Source organism: Taudactylus pleione, unplaced genomic scaffold (assembly GCF_031769625.1).
Source record: "Taudactylus pleione unplaced genomic scaffold, aTauple2 ptg001314l, whole genome shotgun sequence".
Taxonomy (NCBI): Eukaryota; Metazoa; Chordata; class Amphibia; order Anura; family Myobatrachidae; genus Taudactylus; species Taudactylus pleione.
The window spans coordinates 4398305-4420090 of NW_028285714.1; the positions used below are offsets into that span (position 1 = coordinate 4398305).

The following is a 21786-nucleotide window of genomic DNA, read 5'->3' on the forward strand; positions in this document are numbered from 1 at the left end:
TTTTTCGAATGCCTAAAAAGGTTTCTTTGTACTTTTAAACAGGATACAATGTAAACTGCGCACTCTTTTTCTTTAAGAAAGACACTTGCAATATAATCCTCTCTCGAATACACATCAAAGTTTCTTTAGAGACTTTTCACACAAAGCCACCGTAGTTTTCAAGCGAAGTAAAAGCCATTTTATTTCCACAATCAATATCGTCCAAAACAGGTGTGCAATATAATCAAAAAATGTATTCAGACGAAAACGCCCATAACACACAAACGAAAAAAAAACGAAAACAATATCCAGTATATTAATAAAAGTCCATTTGTAGATAAAAATCCATAAATAAAATGATTTTAGCATAAAACAAAAGAGAAAGGGATATGTTTAAAATCAGTCTCTTATCAAACCTCCAGTTGTTCCATACAAGCGCACCGCTAAACATCCGCGCTGCAGATCCAAGATGTAGCTGATGGTGAAGCATGGCTTGTTTTCTCCGGATGGTGTCCTTCTCTGTATGTCCACGGCTAGTCTGTCAACGCGTTTCAGAAATTCTGTTCTCCTTTTTCAAGACCTTGAAAAAGGAGAACGGAATCTCTGAAACGCGTTGACAGACTAGCCGTGGACATACAGAGAAGGACACCATCCGGAGAATACAAGCCATGCTTCACCAACATATCCCCATCTCTTGTTTTATGCTAAAATCATTTTATATATGGAATTTTATCTACAAATGGACTTTTATTAATATACTGGATATTGTTTTCGTGTTTTTATGGGTTATGGGCGTTTTATTCGTCTGAATAAATTTTTTGATTATATTGCACACCTGTTTTGGACGATACTGATTGTGGAAATAAACTAGCTTTCACTTCGCTTGAATACTACGGTGGCTTTGTGTGAAAAGTATAAAGAAACCTTGATGTGTATTCGAGAGAGGATTATAATGCAAGTGTCTTTCTTAAAGAAAAAGTGTGCAGTTTACATTGTATCCAGTTTAAAAGTACAAAGAAACCTTTTTAAGCGTTCGAGACAGAAGCAGAACGTAAGCGTCTCTTCATATGGGAGAAGCTGTGTTTCAATATACAGTGCCATACTTTTGACCCAGTGTTACAAAGAAACCTTTATATGCACTCCTGCCAGAACACTTATGTAAGTGCGGTTCTGGCTGAGCTAGAAGGAAAAAGAAATCACATCTAAAGAGGAAATTATAGAACCTAGTGCTGGTCGCTCCGATTACCTTCATTTTAAGTAATAGCTCCTGTAAGAGTAAATGGATTTATGGCAAGCTTCTATACGTCATCTGTAGCCTCCTTCAAGGAGGTTGCAGTATGAATGGGTAAGGTGGCATTTTTAACTAGACGTGTTACATGAGAATACACTGCAGGGGACCTTCACGGAAGAGGGTAAAAGGAACAGAACAGTTTTGGAATTTGAAACCTTTTACCGGGCATATTCCAAGCTTCAACTCGTGATCAGATAGCTGGTTAGAGTGAGGAAACTCCGGTAAAACTACCTTTTTCCTAGTTTAAAAAGTATGTGTTTTTTCTTAGGAGCGGGTTCATCCTCTTCTATTTGTAAAACAGTTTTAACAGCTCTCACAACAGCAGGTATATTTTGTTTAGAGTGTGGCTTCTCTTCTCCTGAGACGGAGTGAGAGTGTAAGATCTGTGTCTTCTGCCTCCCCAGATGATTTATCAGCATCAGATAACGGTGTTAACTGAGAAGATAACATAGCACATTTAGTAGGCTTAGTAGGTAAAAGGGCTTTTCTTTTTGCAGCATTTGCTGAAAATCCAGAGGTATTAGCCAAACTCTGTACTGAGGTAGACAGTACATCTACCCATGGGGTAGGCAAAGGATTTGCAGGGAGTACCTGCTGTGGCCATCCCACAGGGGAAGCTACCACTGGGACTGCTCCGTGGTCAGCAAGTTTTGCCAGCATTTGTGAAAAGACAGCCCATAGTAAGGTCCTAGGGGAGAGACACCGGGGCTGAGGGGCTGTGTAACAATTAATACAAAGACCCTCCTGAATGAGGGCCTCTGTGGCTATGCCTGCTGAGCAGGACTTACAAGACACCAGAGTAGGAGCAGCAGCATCAGGCTGCTTGCTATTCTTTCCTCTGCCAGACATGGCCACAAGAATAATAAAACAAACAGTATGATTCAGTGCAGTGAACACCCTGCAGTATGTATAATATGGCACAGTGTAGTGTGCAACCGCGCTATAAAGTATGTGATAGCCCTCACAATTATATAGGAAATGTGAGGTACAATGAACCCCCTTAATACCTTAGTATGTCAGGGTATAGTAGATTAAAGGTAAAGTTATAAGCTGACAGTATAGAAAGTAGAGATTAGCGCTAGCACAAGTCACATACAAACGCAGAAAAACATTACATGCCTGCAATGGGCACTAAGATCAACTACACAGACCGCAGTGGCTGGTAGGATATAACGCTGTATGACCTGGCCCGTGGGAGAGGTATACAGGGATACTGGGCCCAGCGATCCAGGAGACTTGCTTGCATAAACTGGCTACTGCCCTTCTCTGAGGGGGCAGAGGGCGAGGGAGGAGCAGCCCAGGGAACACCACAGTGAAGACCACAGCGGAATGGCACCCTGGACTGGGGGAGGGGCAGCAGGGAGAGCGCCTTCTCCACTTGCTGACGTTAACCCCCGGGTCCCCTGGCCTCTACATATGCCCTGCACCAGTGTATTATATGCCCCGGTAGTCTAGTGGGGTTGTGCGCGCACCAGTGTCCACATCAGTGCCTCCGGTCAGTTTCCTGAGACCGGAGGTAAGACTGCACAAAAATGCGAGTTCCCGCCTTACCTGTCCCCTGAATTCCGGGCTGCAGTTTGAGGTCCGAGGAGCCTGCTAGCTAGTGCCCCTCGGAGCCCCGCCAGGAGTACCTAGCACAGGCTTGGTGTCACAGCGCCACAGAGGGGCGATGAGGGGCAGCACAGACGTCCAGAGGACAGTCTTGTCCTGCTCGCCCGTTACAGTAAAAATAGAAAATAAATTAAATCATAAAATAAAAGCTTGGGCTGGTTATTGCAGCCCCATTATAATGGTGATCCAGCTCCTGCCGGACACCAATGACACTGAAGTGCCCTCAGGATGTGGGCGGGGAATAGGGAGAAGGACGGAGCCTCCTGGGATTGAAAAGCTTTGCAGTTGGTGTCTGGTCTTCCAGGTCCCACCTACACCCCAATGTCTCCCTGTGGAGCCCTATGGACCCTGAAGAAGAAAGATGCATTTTTACTTAACATTGTAGTGCTGAGCCTAAAAGTACAGTAACATTTACAGACTTATATCTCAGACTTTAAAAACAATATATAGATGACATATAAAAAATTGTCCCAGCAAGCCATTGATCTTTTGATAACATACTAAACAAGTTTCTCACAGAAGGCACCCAACATACCTGCATGCAACATCCAAGACAAATGTTTAGCTCCAGGATTTTGATCATATGATATTGATCTGACCAGTAAACCCGCTCCAATCATTGCTGCAAAGGTTGCTCCAATAGCCTGAAACAAAATACATTAGAGTGTAAAATAAAAGCACGCTACCTACCTTAGTACATTGTTAGGCGTATTATAATTTTTTTATATTTAGGTCAGTGAATGAATCCACTTTCAGATATGTATTCTAAAAATGGTAGGGAGTCATTTAATTATATGCTTGGTGAGGCATAAGTGTACACCCACTAGTTTCGTGTACATTAAGCTTTTGAGTTACTCCACATTCACGTGACATTTTACATAAATTATTTTTTATATATATATATATATATATATATATATATATATATATATATATATATATATATATATATATATATATTCTTCACATTAGACACACCTTCAGTTCAAACAGTTTCTTCGTTATTGTTTGAGTTAGGTTTTTTCTTTATTTTATTTTTTGGTTTGGGGTTTATATTTTATATTTATATACCTGATCTAGTTTATTATATTTTTTCTGCCTAGTTTGAGATAGCATGTAGATGACTAATAACTTTTTATACTTTATACATGCTTAGCACTGTTCCCAGGGCAGCATTAGTTCTAGGTAGTGAATTGTTTTCAGTTGTCATGGTGACTTGATTTAATCACCCAGAGCGGTATCTGTGTGGTTGCTATGGCCACTGGAGGCTGCCGCTGATTGGCGGCTTCCCCATGGTCTATGATGACCTACACAGGCTGGCCCAATCGCTCCCCTGGTTACCGTGGTGACATGCGACAAAAAAGAAAAAAAATTAGCGTAATATAGGTTAAATGTAGAAATTAAGATCAGACTGTGCTTTATTAAGAACAGGAGGTTACTACAATAAATATTAACAGATGATATATAATCAGATGTTACAAAAATATATATTATTTATTTAGCATGACCCATGTGTGTGACATGGGTCATATATTAAATTCCTAGGCCCTTCATCAACAATATTAAGTTTTTATGAGTTTTACATTTGAATTTATCATCACTGTAATAAAAAGAACATTTTGTGGTCTAAAATAGCAAAACTTTGAATATTCAACGTTCATCACTGCTTTAAACAAAGCATGTCCAACAGTCATTTCATCTATAAATGCATACCTGGAGTACTACATGCAGGACACGATTCTGAGTTGCACGCTAAGCCAATATGCACGTATGTTTTAAGTGCAGTGCATGTGTCCTAATTGTTACCCTACAGAGAAGCAGAATGAATTTAAATGCAGGAAGTGTGGATTTTAGCGGCTGCTCCCGTGAGGTAACAAGGGACTAATTAAGCAGACGTGGGCGTGCCGCTGACAACGTCTGTGTCCATATATGCACAATCGCTCAAACAGTATGCCAAACTTAAGGGGCCTATTCATTAGCAGATAAATTTGAACTATATATCGTTCAGTCGTTCAATTTAACTGTCATGGATAGGCCCTGAACGATGATGGATGCGCACTCCCGCGGCCGACAAACTGTCTTCCGTCTCTCCAACATGTTGGTCAATTATCGCTTATCGCTGACAGATATTAGAAATATCTGTCAGTTTATAAGCGGTAAACGACGAACGATATTTTTAATGAAAATTAATCGAAACAAAAAAAAAAATCCACTCCCTGAATGATGTCATGCAATATCGTTCGACGTTTGCAAAAATCTATCATGTTCTTGACAGATATCTGTCACCGCAGCCCCAAGAATTTTCAAGGGATAAATCTTTTGTCTTTCATCGTAGAGAAAGATCTGCTAATGGAGAGGCTCCTTTAGACGGAGAAACTGCACCTGCCATAGGGCTGGTGCAAGTGTTGATGATGTGTCCAAAGACGCACACAGACCGAATTCCACAGGTGCAAAGCACTGCAAGTGGGTGTGTCAATTTTAAAGAAATCTGCCACGACGTTAGCATGAAGACACTGACACAGCAAAAGACGTGGCCGAGTGAGACTCAATCAGGCCCACGATGTATGATCGACAAAATAATGTTACCACCATTTCTTATCTAACAAATTGCTCACAACTGCCTAATCGTGGTAATATTGGCAAGACGTTTTTATTACTGTCTTACCAAGAGATTGAGAAATGTTAATAGGTGAAAGGTGAAGCAGCAGTGGTAGTAGACACCTGATAACTTAAAAATTATCCTTCTTCTAGACTGCTGTACATTTCCTCTGTCGTTCCTTAGCTGCCTCATAGTTATGGCCTCTGTCTGGCATAACCTTTTCTGTCATTTTATTACATTCTGCTTAAAACGGTTATCATTCTTCTTTTGTTCTGGTAATACCTTATCTGATTTTCAGCCTTCTTTGATTTCTGTTTAATATTCATCTTTTGATTCAGAATAAATATGGATGTTATAGTTTGAAATCCACTACCTTCCTTTAAACACCATGGAGGAAATAGAACAGCCTGCAAGATGCAGGCATCAACATAAATCCAGCAATAATTTGAAAGTCACTATCGGGTTGATTTTGGCTTGTAAATTATTTCCTCTTTAAAACATTGGGCAGACTTGACTGAATCGCTCTAATGCCCTCATCTCACAAGCTATTATACAGTATTTACCTCCAATGTGATCTAAACAGGTAGTTGCTACAAATGACCTCTAGGGAAAATATCAGAAAACAAAAATTTATCTCTATGGAGAAAACAAAATAATGTCACATACATGACTTATTCTTATGTGACATGCCTGACCAGTTTCACATACATAACTATTATAAATTCTAACACTAAGTATTTTTTTTTTCTTTTCGATAAGCTATAGTGAATGGTTTTTGCACACAAAAACATGGATTTTGTAATGTACAAAAATATTACAGAGAGGGGGTAGGGGCATTGTGAAATGTTCATGTGACTGTTGAAAATGCTTAAAGTATGTTTTGATACGCAAAATACCCATAATACAAACTATTTTGATGATATAGATCTATATATCTATATCATACATACACATAATTGACCTTTTAAGTGAAGTAAAACAAGAGATATGGTAAGAACTTACCTTTGTTATCTCTGTTTCTACGAAGTCCATAGGGTCCACAGGGTTGACCTTGGGGTATAGCTGGATCTGGATCCACGGGCACCACGCAGTTAAAGCTTTCACTGCTCCCAGGATGCACTTCGGTCCGTCCTTCTCTATACCCCGCCCCCGAGCCACAGCACCTCAGTTTTTAAGCAGCCAAGGCCGGAGGAGGAGACTAAACAGAGAGAAGGAAGACTGGAACACACAAGAAACCATACTCACAGAAATGGGAGACGGAAAACCGGTGACCAGCCACACAGCCCATTTGAAGCCAGGTGCGTCAGGGCGGGCACCCTGTGGACCCTATGGACTTCGTAGAAACCGGGATAACAAATGTAAGTTCTTACCATCTCTCTTGTTTTCTACTTCAGGGTCCATAGGGGGTCCACAGGGTTGACCATGGGGATGTCCCAAAGCAGTTCAACTAAGGGCGGGGACGCTCCTGAGCAGAAAGGAGAATCCTGCGCCCGAAGGAGGCATCCTGAGAGGCAAAGGTGTCAAACGCATAAAACCTCAAAAATGTCTGAATGGAAGACCAAGTGGCTGCCTTGCACAGCTGAACAGCGGAGGCACCACGTCTAGCAGCCCAAGAAGGACCCACAGACCGAGTGGAATGAGCCTTAACAGAGGCCGGAACAGGTAAACGTTCCTGTATATAAGCCTCCCTAATAACAGAACAAAGCCAAAGGGCTAACGTATGTTTGTTGGCAGGCCAACCCCTCTTATGAATACCAAAGAGGACAAACAAGGAATCGGACTTTCTAGCCGAAGCAGTCCGATCAACATAAATTCGTAGAGCACGGACAACGTCCAATGAAGCCTCACCAGCTGAAAGATCAGGTGACTGAAAAGCTGGCACCACCAGTTCCTGATTAATGTGGAACTTAGAGACAACTTTAGGCAAAAACTCAGGACGAGTGCGATGTCCTGTTGAAAAATTAAGAAGGGGAGGCTACAGGAAAGCGCCCCCAACTCAGATACCCTCCTGGCCGAAGCAATTGCCAGGAGAAACACAGTTTTTAGTGTTAACCACTTGAGGTCAATAGACTCAAGAGGTACAAAAGGAGGTCCCTGCAGGACCCGAAGAACCACCGCCAAGTCCCATGGAGCCACAGGTGGCACAAAGGGAGGTTGAATCCGAAGCACACCTTGGAAAAAGGTGTGAACATCAGGCAAGGTAGCGATCAGTCGTTGGAACCAAACCGACAGAGCCGACACATGAACCTTCAGGGAAGCAAGACGAAAGCCCAGATCAAGACCGGACTGTAGAAATGCCAAAATCCTAGAAACCCTGAACACCTGAGTTTCTGGACTCACACCACTGAAAGTAAGTGTGCCGCACCCTGTGGTAAATCTGTGCCGAAGCAGGCCTACGCGCCCTCAGCATGGTACCGATGACAGAGGTAGAAAAACCCCGGGACCTTAAGACGGCTGTCTCAAGAGCCACGCCGTCAAAGACAGCCGACCCAGATCCGGGTAAAGGCAGGGCCCCTGAGACAGCAGGTCCCGACGCTGAGGCAGAAGGAACGGGGCGTCTACGGACAAGCTCCTCAGATCGGAGTACCAAGGACGCCTGGGCCACGCTGGAGCCACCAGCAGAAACGTGCCCCCGTCCTGTTTGATTTTTCTGAGCACCCGAGACAGCAGGGAGATCGGAGGGAACAGGTACGCTAGGTGAAACGTCCATTTCACAGACAGCGCGTCCACTAGGCTTGCGCCTGCATCTCTGGTCCTTGAGCCGTATACGGGCAACTTGCAGTTGTGACGGGAGGCCATCAGGTCCAACTCCGGCAGTCCCCATTTGTCCACGAGAAGTTGAAACACCTCTGGGTGAAGCGACCATTCCCCGGGATGCACGTCGTGACGGCTGAGGAAGTCCGCCTCCCAATTGAGGACTCCCGGGATGAAGACTGCAGAGATCGCCGGAAGGTGGCACTCCGCAAAAGCCAGGATCTGAGACACCTCCGACATCGCAGCTCGACTGCGAGTCCCTCCCTGGTGATTTATGTACGCCACTGTGGTGGCGTTGTCCGATTGCACCTGTACGGCTCTTCCGTGAAGAACTGTGCCTGATGACAGTAGAGCACGGTACACTGCCCGCAGCTCTAGAACGTTTATGGGAAGGATGGCTTCCTCCGCCGACCAACGGCCCTGAAGAGACAACGAGCCTGTCACTGCCCCCCAACCCCGGAGACTGGCATCTGTCGTGAGCAGAACCCAGTCCGGGATCCAAAAGGGGCGGCCCTGGATGAGATGAGCTGACTGAAGCCACCACGCCAGAGACCGGCGCACTTCCGGGGACAACACCAGCATCTTGGATCGAATCCGGTGAGGTAACCCGTTCCATTCCGATAGAATCTGCCCCTGCAGGGGCCTGGAATGGAACTGGGCAAATTCCACCATGACAAATGCCGACACCATGGACCCCAGGACTCTCATTGCCGAATGGACCGACACCCTGCCACTGCTCAGGCAACTGTGTATCCTCAGTTGTAGGGAGGACACTTTTTCCGGAGTCAAGAAAATCCTTTGTTGACAAGAATCCAGAAGTGCTCCCAGATGGACCATCCGTTGAGATGGGACCAGAGAGGACTTCTTCCAATTTATCAACCACCCGTGAGCTTGAAGACAAGCAATGGTCAGGTGGAGATGTCGAAGAAGCACATCCGGGGAGCACGCCAGCAGCAGAAGATCGTCCAGGTACGGCAACAGACGTATACCCTGACCCCGAAGGTGGGCAGCCATAACTGCCATCACCTTGGTGAACACCCTCGGAGCCGTGGAAAGGCCGAAAGGCAACGCCCGAAATTGGTAGTGATGGTTCAGGATAGCAAACCTCAGATACCGATGATGTGCCGCAGCTATGGGCACATGGAGATAGGCGTCCTGGATATCGAGGGAGACCATATAATCCCCGGGTTCCATCGCCAGAATGATGGAACGTAACGTTTCCATCCTGAACCTGGGAACTCTGAGGTATCTGTTCAGAGACTTCAAATTCAGGATAGGGCGATGAGAACCATTGGGTTTCTGCACCAGAAACAGAGTAGAATAGTACCCCATCCCACGCTGAGACTGCGGAACGGGAACAATGACCCCTGCTTGTAGCAAGGATTCTATAGCTACCTGAATCTGTCCAGCTTTGGTCTTGTCCAGAGAAGGACTCGTGCAGAAAAACTGGTGGGGCGGCCTGAACCGAAAAGACAGGGCGTACCCCTGAGAGACTACTTCTCGAACCCAGGCATCCGTGGTGGTATTGTGCCAACACTGGGCGAATTGGAGAAGTCGGCCTCCCACTCTGGGGTCCCCCAGAGAGAGGCCCGTCCCATCAGGCAGCAGGCTTATCCTCCTGCTTGGAAGAAGGACGCCGAGCACTCCATGCCTGCTTCTTGGGCTTGGGTGCGGCCTTGGTCGCCGAATGTCTCGGGAAGGACTGGCCCTTGGCCTTACCCTGAACCCGAAAGGACCGAAAGGCAGAGCTCCTCACTTTAGCCGGCGCAGAGGCCGAAGGGAGGAAAGCCGACTTGGACTTAGCCAAAATATCCACTATCTTGTCCAAATCCGGACCAAATAGTAAATCACCATTAAAAGGCAAGGCCTCCAGACCCTTTTTTGAATCTGCATCAGCCCTCCAGGACCTCAGCCACAGGGAGCGCCGAGCAGACTCCGCTGCAGCCGACACCCTAGAAGTGAGCAGGCTGGCATCAAAAGCCGCTTCCCCGATATAGGAAGCTGCATCCCGCATCTGTCCCACTAACGCTCTCTGGATAGCCGGAGCCTCATCAGGAAAGGTATCCTCCAAGGCCTCAATGGCTTTACCTTCCGCTACAATCAACCGCCCAGATTCAGTGTCTGTGAGGGCTATAGCGCTGTGTACACTGTCCTTTAGCAGGGGAGAGCTCAGCGACGCAAGACTGCTAGTTGAAAGGCGCGCTGAGCTGAGGGGAGGAACCGCTAGACAGGGAAGGCTGCCTCCCCTGGCTAGCAATTAACCCCCGGGTTGCCGGTCCCGCTACCAGCCTGTTACACTGGTGGTCTCGCGGACACGCGGGGTATTTCTCTATAGAGGGGGAGCCCGCCGCCGCCGCTAGCGCCTCCGGTCTGTCCCCAGAGACCGGAGGCTTCTGACTGCATATAAAGTATCAGCGGCCGCCGCACGCGGCGACCAGCAGCTTACCTGATCCCCGTCGCGTCCGGCAGCAGTCAAGGGAGTCCCCAGAGCCCGGCTAGTACAGGCTCTGGGGTCCCGCCGCGATCCACAGAGCTGTACTGGCGTCGCGGCACCAGCGGGGAGAAGGAGCGGCAGCGTGGACGTCCTAAAGGACAGTCTGATGCTGCCGCTCTAAAAGTGTAAAAAAAGTAGAAAAAAATAAAAAATTTTTCTTTTAAAATAAAGCTATGGGGCTGCTCCTGCAGCCCCACTGCAACAGGGTGACCCGACTCCGGCCGGGCACCAACTAAAACTGAGGTGCTGTGGCTCGGGGGCGGGGTATAGAGGAGGACGGACCCAAGTGCATCCTGGGAGCAGTGAAAGCTTTAACTGCGTGGTGCCCGTGGATCCAGATCCAGCTATACCCCAAGGTCAACCCTGTGGACCCCCTATGGACCCTGAAGTAGAAAGTTAATTTAAAGTAACAATCACATTTAAAGAATATTTGCACCACATTCAAAACATGCAATCTATGTCTAGATCCAAGCTTTTAAAGCAAAAAGAGTTAACCACAAGAAATATCACATTTATTTCAGCATGAATGAGGAGTGTAAAGTTGGCCATACAGGTGCACGATTTTGGGCCGATTGCCCGATTTTAGAAGATTCATATGATGGACCTTGTAGAAATCATGTATTTTTTTTTTAGTAAGATACGATCTGATGCGCGCTCCCACAGCTCCTTAAATCGGATCTTATGATCAGATGTGCAGCCATATGTTCCATCCTATAGTGTGCAGATCGTGCAGTTTATTTTGTTCATGCGATCCATCGTACGGCAATTCAAGTAATTTCACTGACTGTTTCCCTGATGAGCGCGTGAGGCACAGGATCGATTTTACGACAGGTCCTGTGCTAAGAAAATCAACAAACATGTTCCTTGGACTGCCATGGAGCTCCGGGGAGTCGGATGGTGAAACGGATCTGATGCTGGTCGTGCAGGTGTATGGCCAGCATTATCCACCACAATTGGAAAAAAAAATGTTGCACCTTTGGTTCAAATTCTGTGAAATGGACCGTTTTGAGCTTTCTGAAAGCATGAAAAACTTCAGAGATCTGTGTGAAATCAGCAATATCAGCCCACTAAAGGGTATATTTACTAAAGTGTGGTATTACAGAAGTGCAGCTGTTGCTCATAGCTATCAGACTCTTCTTATAACAGCTAGAATCTGATTGGTTGCTATTTGCAACACTTCCACTTCTACACACCCTTACTTTAGTAAATATACCCCTAAAAATGAGTATTTCATTAAATGGTAGGACACAAAGCAATATAGAAAAAGTCACTAAAAGATTGACAAGAGTACTTACCAACCAAGATCCTCTCATCATCAGGCTCATTAGGGCAGGGGTCCTACTAACAACCACAGCAGACAAGGCTGTAAGACCAATGCTGCCAGCAAAGTACATATAAGTGTATCGAATTCTATCTCTCACATACTGAGGCCAAACACTGCAAAACAAATCAGTTAGAAAGATTTATTTATGGTATTACTTTAACATTTTACTATACATTATTCTGCTGCAAAGAGGAAAAAAAGGGGGTGCCTATATAAATAATTCATAAATGATCTGCTCAGCCTTCAGACTACTCCAATTAAAAGTTTAAGCTTTTTTTTTTTTTTTTTTTTTTATCGATTGATCCATAGCATGGATACTATATGCGAGTAATACGCAAAAATAGATGCTGAGAGGTGCATGACGGATGCACTCTGAGGGAGCACGCCATGCCCATCACAACCTTCTCTCCCAGTGGAAGTGATCTGTCCCTTTAAATCCTGGAATTTAAATACACCTGCTGAGCCCATTGGTGCCTCGTGCCTCCAGCCTCACATTAACTAAGTGATAATGTGCGATTGCAGAATTACATCGTAATCGTGCAATCGCTCATTAATCGTGCAGTATAATGTCGGAAACTACCAGCGATGCGCACTCCCTCTGGTAGTTTCCGACATCAATCATCGCCCGAACATGCCGGTCAATCTGCCGACGACAGATTGGCCATGCTCAGGGATGATGGAGGGTGCCTACACTGAATGACTAATCGTTCAGTGTAGGCACTGCAGGGGATGGGGAACGATGATACGATTATGATGTTGTAATCGAATGGTCTTTCCCTAGTTGCCTAGTGGATGTGCGGCTTTATACTGCTGATCCCTGCATGGAGAATTACACGCTGCCAGGACAAATTGCAGATGGATTGCTTTTGATCAACACTCCTCCACTGTCAACCGCTGTCTCCTCACCTATTCTTCTTGGGCCAACCAACTGCCTCCACCTCTGTGGCCCAACTGAATAGTGCACCAACGGAGATTACCTTCAACCTGCACTACTACCAGCTCTATGCACCCTGCAGTTGGCTGGTGACTTCCACTCTGGACACAGGATTTCTTCCCTACTGTCATGAGTCCCGAATTGCCCCTGGGAGCATGCAATGGACTAGGCTGTCAAGTTTAAGTGGACATGTATCCCCTTTCTACTGCAGCTGCAAACAGCATCTATAGCAACTGTTCCATACAGCTGACTGCTTTCCTAATGCTGGGCATACACTATACAATTATCTGTCAGATATCTGTCCAATCTGGCCGGTTGGAATGAAAACCTGGTAATGTATGGGAGCAAATGATAGTCGATTATATGATTTTAAACACTGGAAAAAAGACAAAAACGATCGTTCAAATTGGTTATATTTGTTTTATTTAACCAATTTGGCTCTTTTCCAGTGTTTGTGAACAAATGTTCCATTGTCATTTGGTCCCATACATTACCAGATTTTCATTCCAGCCAGCCAGATTGGACAGATAATTGTATAGTGGAAGCCCAGCATTAGCAATTAGTTGGCCTACAGATTGCTGATAACATAAAAAAAAAAAAAAATTTATATATATATATATATATATATATATATATATATATATATATATATATATATATATATATATATATATATATATATATATATATATATATATATATATATATATATACATATACATACATACACACACACAGAGTCCGGTGCATACATATTGGGACATTGACAGAATTTTCATATTTTGGCCTCTATTCACCACCACAATGGCTTTGAAATGAAACAGACAAGATGTGCTTTAACTGCAGACTTTCAGATTTCATTTGAGGGTATTTACATCCAAATCAGGTGAACGGTGTAGGAATTACAACAGTTTCTATATGTGCCTCCCACTTTTTAAGGGGCCAAAAGTAATGGAAAAGAGTATAGAATTGTTTTACTGCGCTACGCACTGTTGGATTTACAAATTTAGAAAACTCTATATAAGGTTTGCTGTCTGTTTAATTAAACAGGAGGCTTGAATAAAATGAAATAAATCTGATACTTTAATACAATGGTCCACAGATAGACACTAATAATCAAATGTACATATATAAAATCAAACAGAATGAATCAATCATATAGTAGCAAGGATCAAATGGCTCTCTAGTTAAGTGCATTGCTAGGAGAAAGTAACTATCACTGAGATTCTACAGCATAACGTTCTAATGTTCAGCTCCTGGTGTAGGAGCTGAACATTAGAACGTTATGCTGTAGAATCTCAGTGATACAGTTACTTTCTCCTAGCAATGCACTTAAGCTAGAGAGCCATTTGATCCTTGCTACTATATGATTGATTCATTCTGTTTGATTTTATATATGTACATTTGATTATTAGTGTCTATCTGTGGACCATTGTATTAAAGTATCAGATTTATTTCATTTTATTCAAGCCTCCTGTTTAATTAAACAGACAGCAAACCTTATATAGAGTTTTCTAAATTTGTAAATCCAACAGTGCGTAGCGCAGTAAAACAATTCTAAACTCTTTTCTGATTTTGTGGAGACTTCTGTCTCCAGGTTTTTGACCAAACCTGTATTACTTGTAGCTGGCACTGATTACAACCAAACAATTTTTGTATTGAGCGCCGGGGTATTTGCAGCTTTGACTGCAAATAGTTTTTTTCCTTTCATTGCCAAAAGTAATGGGACTATCAACTCAAAAGCTATTTCATGGACAGGTGTGGGCTATTCCCTCGTTATTTCATTATCAATTAAGCAGGTAAAAGGTCTGTAGTTGATTCTAGGTGTGACATTTGCATTTGGAATCAGTTGCTGTCAACTCTCAATATGAGATCCAAAGAGCTGTCACTATCAGTGAAGCAAGCCATCATTAGGCTGAAAAATCAAAACAAACCCATCAGAGAGATAGCAAAAACATTAGGTGTGGCCAAATCAACTGTTTGGAACATTCTTAAAAAGAAAGAACGCACCGGAGAGCTCAGCAACACCAAATGAACCGGAAGACCACAGAAAACAACTGTGATGGATGACAGAAGAATTATTTCCCTGGTAAAGAAAAACCCCTTCACAACAGTTGGCCAAATCAAGAACACTCTCCAGGAGGTAGGTGTATATGTGTCAAAGTCAACAATCAAGAGAAGACTTCACAAGAGTGAATATAGAGGGTTCACCTCAAGATGCAAACCATTGGTGAGCCACAAAAACAGGAAGACCAGATTAGAGTTTGCCAAACAACATCTAAAAAAGCCATTACAGTTCTGGAACAACATCCTGTGGACAGATGAGACAAAGATCAACTTGTACCAGAGTGATGGGAAGGGAAGAGAATGGAGAATGAAAGGAACTGCTCATGATCCAAAACATACCACCTCATCAGTGACACATGGTTGTGGTAGTGTCATGGCGTGGGCATGTATGGCTGCCAATGGAACTGGTTCCCTTGAATTTATTATACAATAAAACAAGATTTAAGAGCACACACTGGCGCAAGCTAGCTGCCAAAGTATAAAAACCGATGTTCCCACCAAGAACGATAATGAAAAAATACAATATATAAAGTGGTAATACACAAAGGCGCTGATGCAGTTAAAAAATAAAAATAGATAAAAATGAATAAAAATAAAACAAAAAATAAAGATAAAACAGAATAGAACATGGAACCGGACTCACTACACTAGAAAAAATCTAAGACTAACAAATCAAAGGAGCAATATATGAGAGACTTTTAATAAGATTTTGGACATTCCTTGTTCTTCTATTGTTATTTTATCTTTATTTTTTGTTTTATTTTTATTCATTTTTATCTATTTTTATTTTTTGACTGCATCAGCGCCCTTGTATTTATTCATGATGTGACTGCTGACAAAAGCAGCAGAATGAATTCTGAAGTGTTTCGGGCAATATTACATGCTCATATTCAGTCAAATGCTTCAGAACTCATTGGATGGCGCTTCACAGTGCAGATGGACAATGACCCGAAGCATACTGCAAAAGCAACCAAAGAGTTTTTTAAGGCTAAAAAGTGGAATGTTATGCAATGGCCAAGTCAATCCCCTGACCTGAATCTGACTGAGCATGCATTTCACTTGATGAAGACAAAACTGAAGGGAAAATGCCCCAAGAACAAGCAGGAACTGAAGACCTTTGCAGCAGAGGCCTGGCAGAGCATCACCAGGGATGAAACCTAGCATCAAGAAGTAGTAGAAGATACTACTTCTTTTTTACAAAAACTTGTAACTTTACCGGATGAATGCTGGTTATGTACAGTCGACGTTGTTAGCCTGTACACTAGTATCCCCAATATTAGGGGTATTGTAGCTATGGAACACCTATTGATTAACAATCCTCATTATCGTGGACCTGACCAATCTTTTTTTATTGAGTTGCTGCGGCTCACATTGACAAGAAATTACTTTGTCTTTGATGGTAGTTTCTACCTACAAACCCATGGATGTGCCATGGGGTCATGTGCAGCCACGGCATACGCCAATGGATTCATGTATCGTGTGGAACAGGAGGTTTTCTTCAGGAGACCTGAGTAAGCTGGGATGATCAAGTTCTTCACACGATACATAGACGACATATTTATTGTCTGGTTAGGCAGTAAAGATGAATTTACTAACATGATGGCAAGAATTAACCTGTTGGATAGTGATATTAAATTCACTTATGAGATTGATTCGGAAGAGGTCCATTTTCTAGATGTCTCATTGAAAGTAACACAAGGCAAAATCCAAACCTCAATATATAGGAAACCCACAGACCGTAACACACTGTTACTAGCATCTAGCTTTCACCCCAATAACCTTAAGAGGGGGCTGCCATATTCCCAGTTCCTAAGGATACATAGAATATGCAGTGATCCTGATGATTAACTCAAGTAGTTGGAAAACATGTTTGAAAAATTCATCAACAGGGGTTACTCACGTAACCTTCTGTTAGAAGCGAAAACACGAGATTTAGCTGCCCCTAAAGACAGTGGTAACAAAACTCAGAGAAAAAATACAGCTCAGAAACTAGTGTGAGTCAACAGTTATAGCACAGCTAGTAAGTCCATAGTCAGCACGGCCAAAAGATTTTGGCCTATGATAAACACTGATCCAGGACTAAAAAGTCTTAAGGACACCAGTTTGTTACCTTGTTATAAAAGAGGCAAAAATATTCGCGATTGGCTAGTCCACAACAACATCACTGGTTTTGGTTACATTCCTTCCACCCATTTTTTGACCAAAAAACCAGGGAATTATAAATGTCTGGGATGCACTACATGTGGATTTCTTGAGATAGGTGATAGTTTTGTCCATCCACACTCGGGACAAAGATTTAATATTCGTGGAGTGCTGACTTGTACTAGTCAATTTGTAATTTATTTTATACGCTGTCCATGTGGATTACTCTATATAGGGAAAACCACTAGACAGTTTCGTGAGAGAATGGCCTTACACAGGTCTGCCATTCGTCTTGCCTTATCTGGTAAAGAGAATGAACAACCTGTGGCTCGCCATTTTCGCATATGTAGACACGGCTACTTTGCGATACAAAATGATAGAGCAGGTCCCAGATCATCATAGGGGGGGGTGACAGAGCTAGAAAATTGTTACAAAGGGAGGCCTATTGGATTCACCGCCTTAATACTCTGCAGCCCCATGGTCTCAATGAGACATTATCATTATCTCGTTTTGACAAATCTGGTGTTACATAATATTTTTGCTACTTCATCTTTAAGGTCTCTCTGCTCTTTTTCAGAGATACCTATTCTACTGTATTAGCGGTTTTATAGATATACATTTATCCTGCTTGATATATATGTTTACATTAATTTCATATTGTCTGGATATGTCACTCACATCGTGAATACTGTTTTGATAGATCCTTTAATATATGAATTGGTGAAGGTTTCTCACTTAATATATTTGTTTCTCCGGGTTGCCATAGTGAGCGGAGCTCTGGACGTCACGTGGGCTGCGAGGTGCTGCGCGATGACGTCAGACGCCCTCGCAGATGGACGGAGACGACCGCACTCGGGGTGGACTCTGTATGTTCTTTAGGTAAGTGTGTTTATGTTTTGTTTGTTATCTTCCTGACGAAAATCCAAAAGATTGAAACGTTGAAGTAAAGAAGTTTAGGACTTCATCTGTCTACTGATTTATTATTAAGGAGTGCCGCTGCCACCACTTACATATACATATATATATATATATATATATATACACACACATACACACACACATATATATACACACACTGTATACAGCATGTGTGTGTGTATACCATACAAAGGCCCGTATTCAATTAGAAGCGAAAAGCCGAGAACCACGAAAAAGTATCGCCAATTACAACTTTTCGCCTGTCGGAAAAGTATTGCCGTATTTAATTCCGTCTGCGAAAACCCAATGCAATGTAATAGGTAAAAAAGATTTGACTCTGAATAGGTGGAGAAAAGAAGTGCAACATTTTTGTTTGTGGAATGCAAAGATGGGGAAACCACTCCGAACACTTGGGACAGCCCCCCAAAGGACAACTGCATAAAAAAAAAAAATCCTTAAAAAAAAGTAACACCCTAAAAAAGAAGTTTGAATTTGGGGGCGAAAAAGTGCAAAGTGGGGGGAGAAGTTCGCAAACTAGCAAAACAAGGTACTGGGGTGCACTAAGAAGGGGTCAAGTGTTTTGGGGATTGCAGGTGCATTTTTGGGGGTGTAATTTTGCATTATTTAAAAGTTCACTTTTAAGACATTAAAACATGCTTGCACCCATTTTCAGGTACCCCAAATTTGACAGGACTACTTAATTTCTCCCAAAAATACTGTTTTATGCTATTCTTCACCAGTTGTACAAATACGCTAATTAGTGGCAATTGTGCAAACTTATGCACCCAAATAGTTTTATTAGGACTAATGGGGCACTACTACATTGTTCCCCATTGTTTCTGCATCTTTTTGGGGCTGATTTCCCCGATTCTGACACCAGTTTTTCACCTGTTCTGACTTCACGTGTCTCAGTTTTCGGGTCTTTAGGAATTGAATACAGCGAACAGCGGAGCATACAATAAGTTTCCTCTACTAAAAAACGCGATGCAGGCGAAAAATCCGGCATGCAAAAAAGTGTCGAGTGCGCGAAACTAATTGAATACTGCTCAAAGCGTTATCCATACAGGATGATCAAGTTTTAATAGGTGAATGGACAAGAACCTTGGATGACTGTTCATTTCAACTAATGAAACTCATAGGGCTCAATCCAATTAGGTGCGAATTGAGAGTTTGTTTCTTGAAACTCGCAGACTTCGCACGAATGGGCGCTCCCGAGAATTCTCCAATTCGTTTAAAATTGCCTATTCGTGGTACTCGCAGCGAAGGTTTGCGAAGTGACTGCCAAATGAGATGTGAGAGAAGTACATGAAAAAGTGGGGAGACCATCCTGGACCCCCAAAATTGATAACTTCATTAGCAGGAACGTATATAAGGCCGTTTTTGTGGGCATTACGAATGTACTGTAGGTTTTGAAATGGTGTCAAATGGCTGATTTATATATATATTTATATAAATGCAAAAAAGCAATAAAAAAAAAGGAAACCTTGTTGTTTAATCTCAAACGGATTAAACGAAAAATGCAAAAAAAATAAAATAGGAAAAAGGTGATTTTGGGGTACTTTGAGGGCACCTTGAAAAATTTGAAAACAATTTTTCTATTAAAAATATATTGTAATTAAATTTGGGGTGCCTAAACTAATGAAAAAGTAGATTTTGGGGTAATTTGAGGATAATATTAGACTAATTAAGCTAATTGGAAACGTTCAAGTGCCTAATTAGTCATTTGGGGGGGGGGGGGGGGGGGGAGGTGTCCAACGGGTTCAGCACAGTGTCCCGATATTTTAACCTTAAAATAAAAATATTCCATTCCATCTCACCCTCAGGGAGGTACGAATGGACAAATTGGAATTTGCTCAGTGCGAGTTGCTAACTGGATTGCAAAATTAATTCGCTATGGGAATTCGAAGACAATATAGCAACTCGCAACTGGCACTAATTGACCCCTTAACCTCATACAGAGAAAGGAAAGTTAAAGAAACCATTACCAAAATTGAGAAGACTAAGGGTCTGATTCAGAGATGGATGGACGATCGGCTGTGCAATTCCATCCATCTAAAATGCTAATGCAGGAGGTGTTTGTAGGAAACAGCCACCTCCTTGCTGCATCTGCGATCCCAGCCCTGCGTCAGGGGTTGCAGCCTGGGATCACCATCGTGGCCATCAGTAGCGATGGTTTCCCCTTTGGCCAGGCTACGGTAGCTGAAGTTTACCACAGCCTGACTGAGCCATGGCACCTTATGAGGCCAGGAATACTGTGTCCACCGACGCAGACCCTGGACTTGTCCATCCCAGAAAACGGAGGCAACGCCCCCATTTCCGGGAGCAGCCACGCCCCACCCCTGAATATGCAGGCGAAGTTGCAGGACCAAACACCATAAGAAATGTACGCTAATCATTGGGTTAGCATACATTTCTGAATCAGGGCCGAAGACCAATCTTACTAAGAGATAAGTTTACTAATCAGAGAGTGGAACAATATCAAAGAGAGATCGTGGAAACTAAATTGAAGAAAAAAAAAAAATAGAAAGGGATAATCATGATTACCTATAAAGCATGGTTAGGAATTTTAGAAAAAACTCCATCCAGACATCCTACACCTATTAGACACAAATGGCAACAAAGAAATACCATATACTTCGGAAGTCTCAGTGTGCACTTAGGTGTACACAAACCTTTCCCTAATACGCCTAGGAATAGGGATTTATCACAATAATTTCAAACCAAGACAATTAGAATGCATCAGTTCAACAATGAAGTGGGAGCTTCTTCTAAAGAACCAAGAAGGTGGTGGTAGAGATACTCCCACCGGAATGTGTATGCTTCCCTATATCCAGGAGCCTCCAAAAGAGGTTGAGACCAGAGGAAATATAAGGGGAGAAAATTCAACAAGACAACAAAAAACATACTAGGCAGATAGGAGTTTATCAATCTACCTTAGATGCCAATGAGATTAAGAAGGGATTTAATTTTTTTTTTTACTTAATGCACAATTGAATAATTTTCTTAGAGATCTTAAAAAGGAATTTCTCTATGAAAAAAACTGAAACCTATACATGAAAATATATCTCCCATTTTCTTGGATAATGCGGATTTAGATACATTAATTTGGAATCACTCGGGGAAGAAGGTTATACTAACTCCCTTTCACCCTTAAATAAGATTAAGTGGGGTTTTTTTTCGTCCTAGCACTTACAAGAGTAGTATTATCACATCTCTCTTTCTTGGATGACTAAGTAACTTTGGAATGTGGGTTAGTACTGTTATTACAATTTGTCTAAATGGGAACTGCTTTCCCTAAATAAATTAGAAAAGGATGATGCTTTTGTCATACGTGCAGCGGATAAGTGGTAGGGGTAGTGGTGCTGGACAGACTTTTTTATGTATGAGCATAAGGGGCACTACTAGGGACATTACTGGGGGCTCAGCATAAGGGGCACTACTAGGGACATTACTGGGGGCACAACATAAGGGGTATTACTGGGGTACTGCATAATGGGCCCTGCATAAGGGGCATTGCATAAGGAGCACAAATTCATGGGGAATTGCATAAGGGGCACTACTACAGGGGGCACTGCATTAGTTTTTATTAATAATTAACCTTTCAAAATTGCATATAATACTTTTTTTTTTGCGGCCCACACACTCTTAAGACCTTGAATATTCGGCCCGGTTG

At 42.8% G+C, this 21786-nt stretch overlaps 1 protein-coding gene across 1 annotated transcript in view; it reads right to left on the minus strand.

The window, feature by feature from the left end:
• GHITM (growth hormone inducible transmembrane protein) overlaps positions 1-21786 on the minus strand; it is a 77700-nt gene that overhangs the window by 25096 nt on the left and 30818 nt on the right. The window contains exons 5-6 of the mRNA XM_088463081.1: positions 12024-12165; positions 3417-3525 (exon numbers count right to left, since the gene is read on the minus strand). Coding sequence (XP_088319207.1) covers positions 3417-3525; positions 12024-12165 — 251 coding nt within the window. The remainder of the gene's footprint in view (positions 1-3416; positions 3526-12023; positions 12166-21786) is intronic.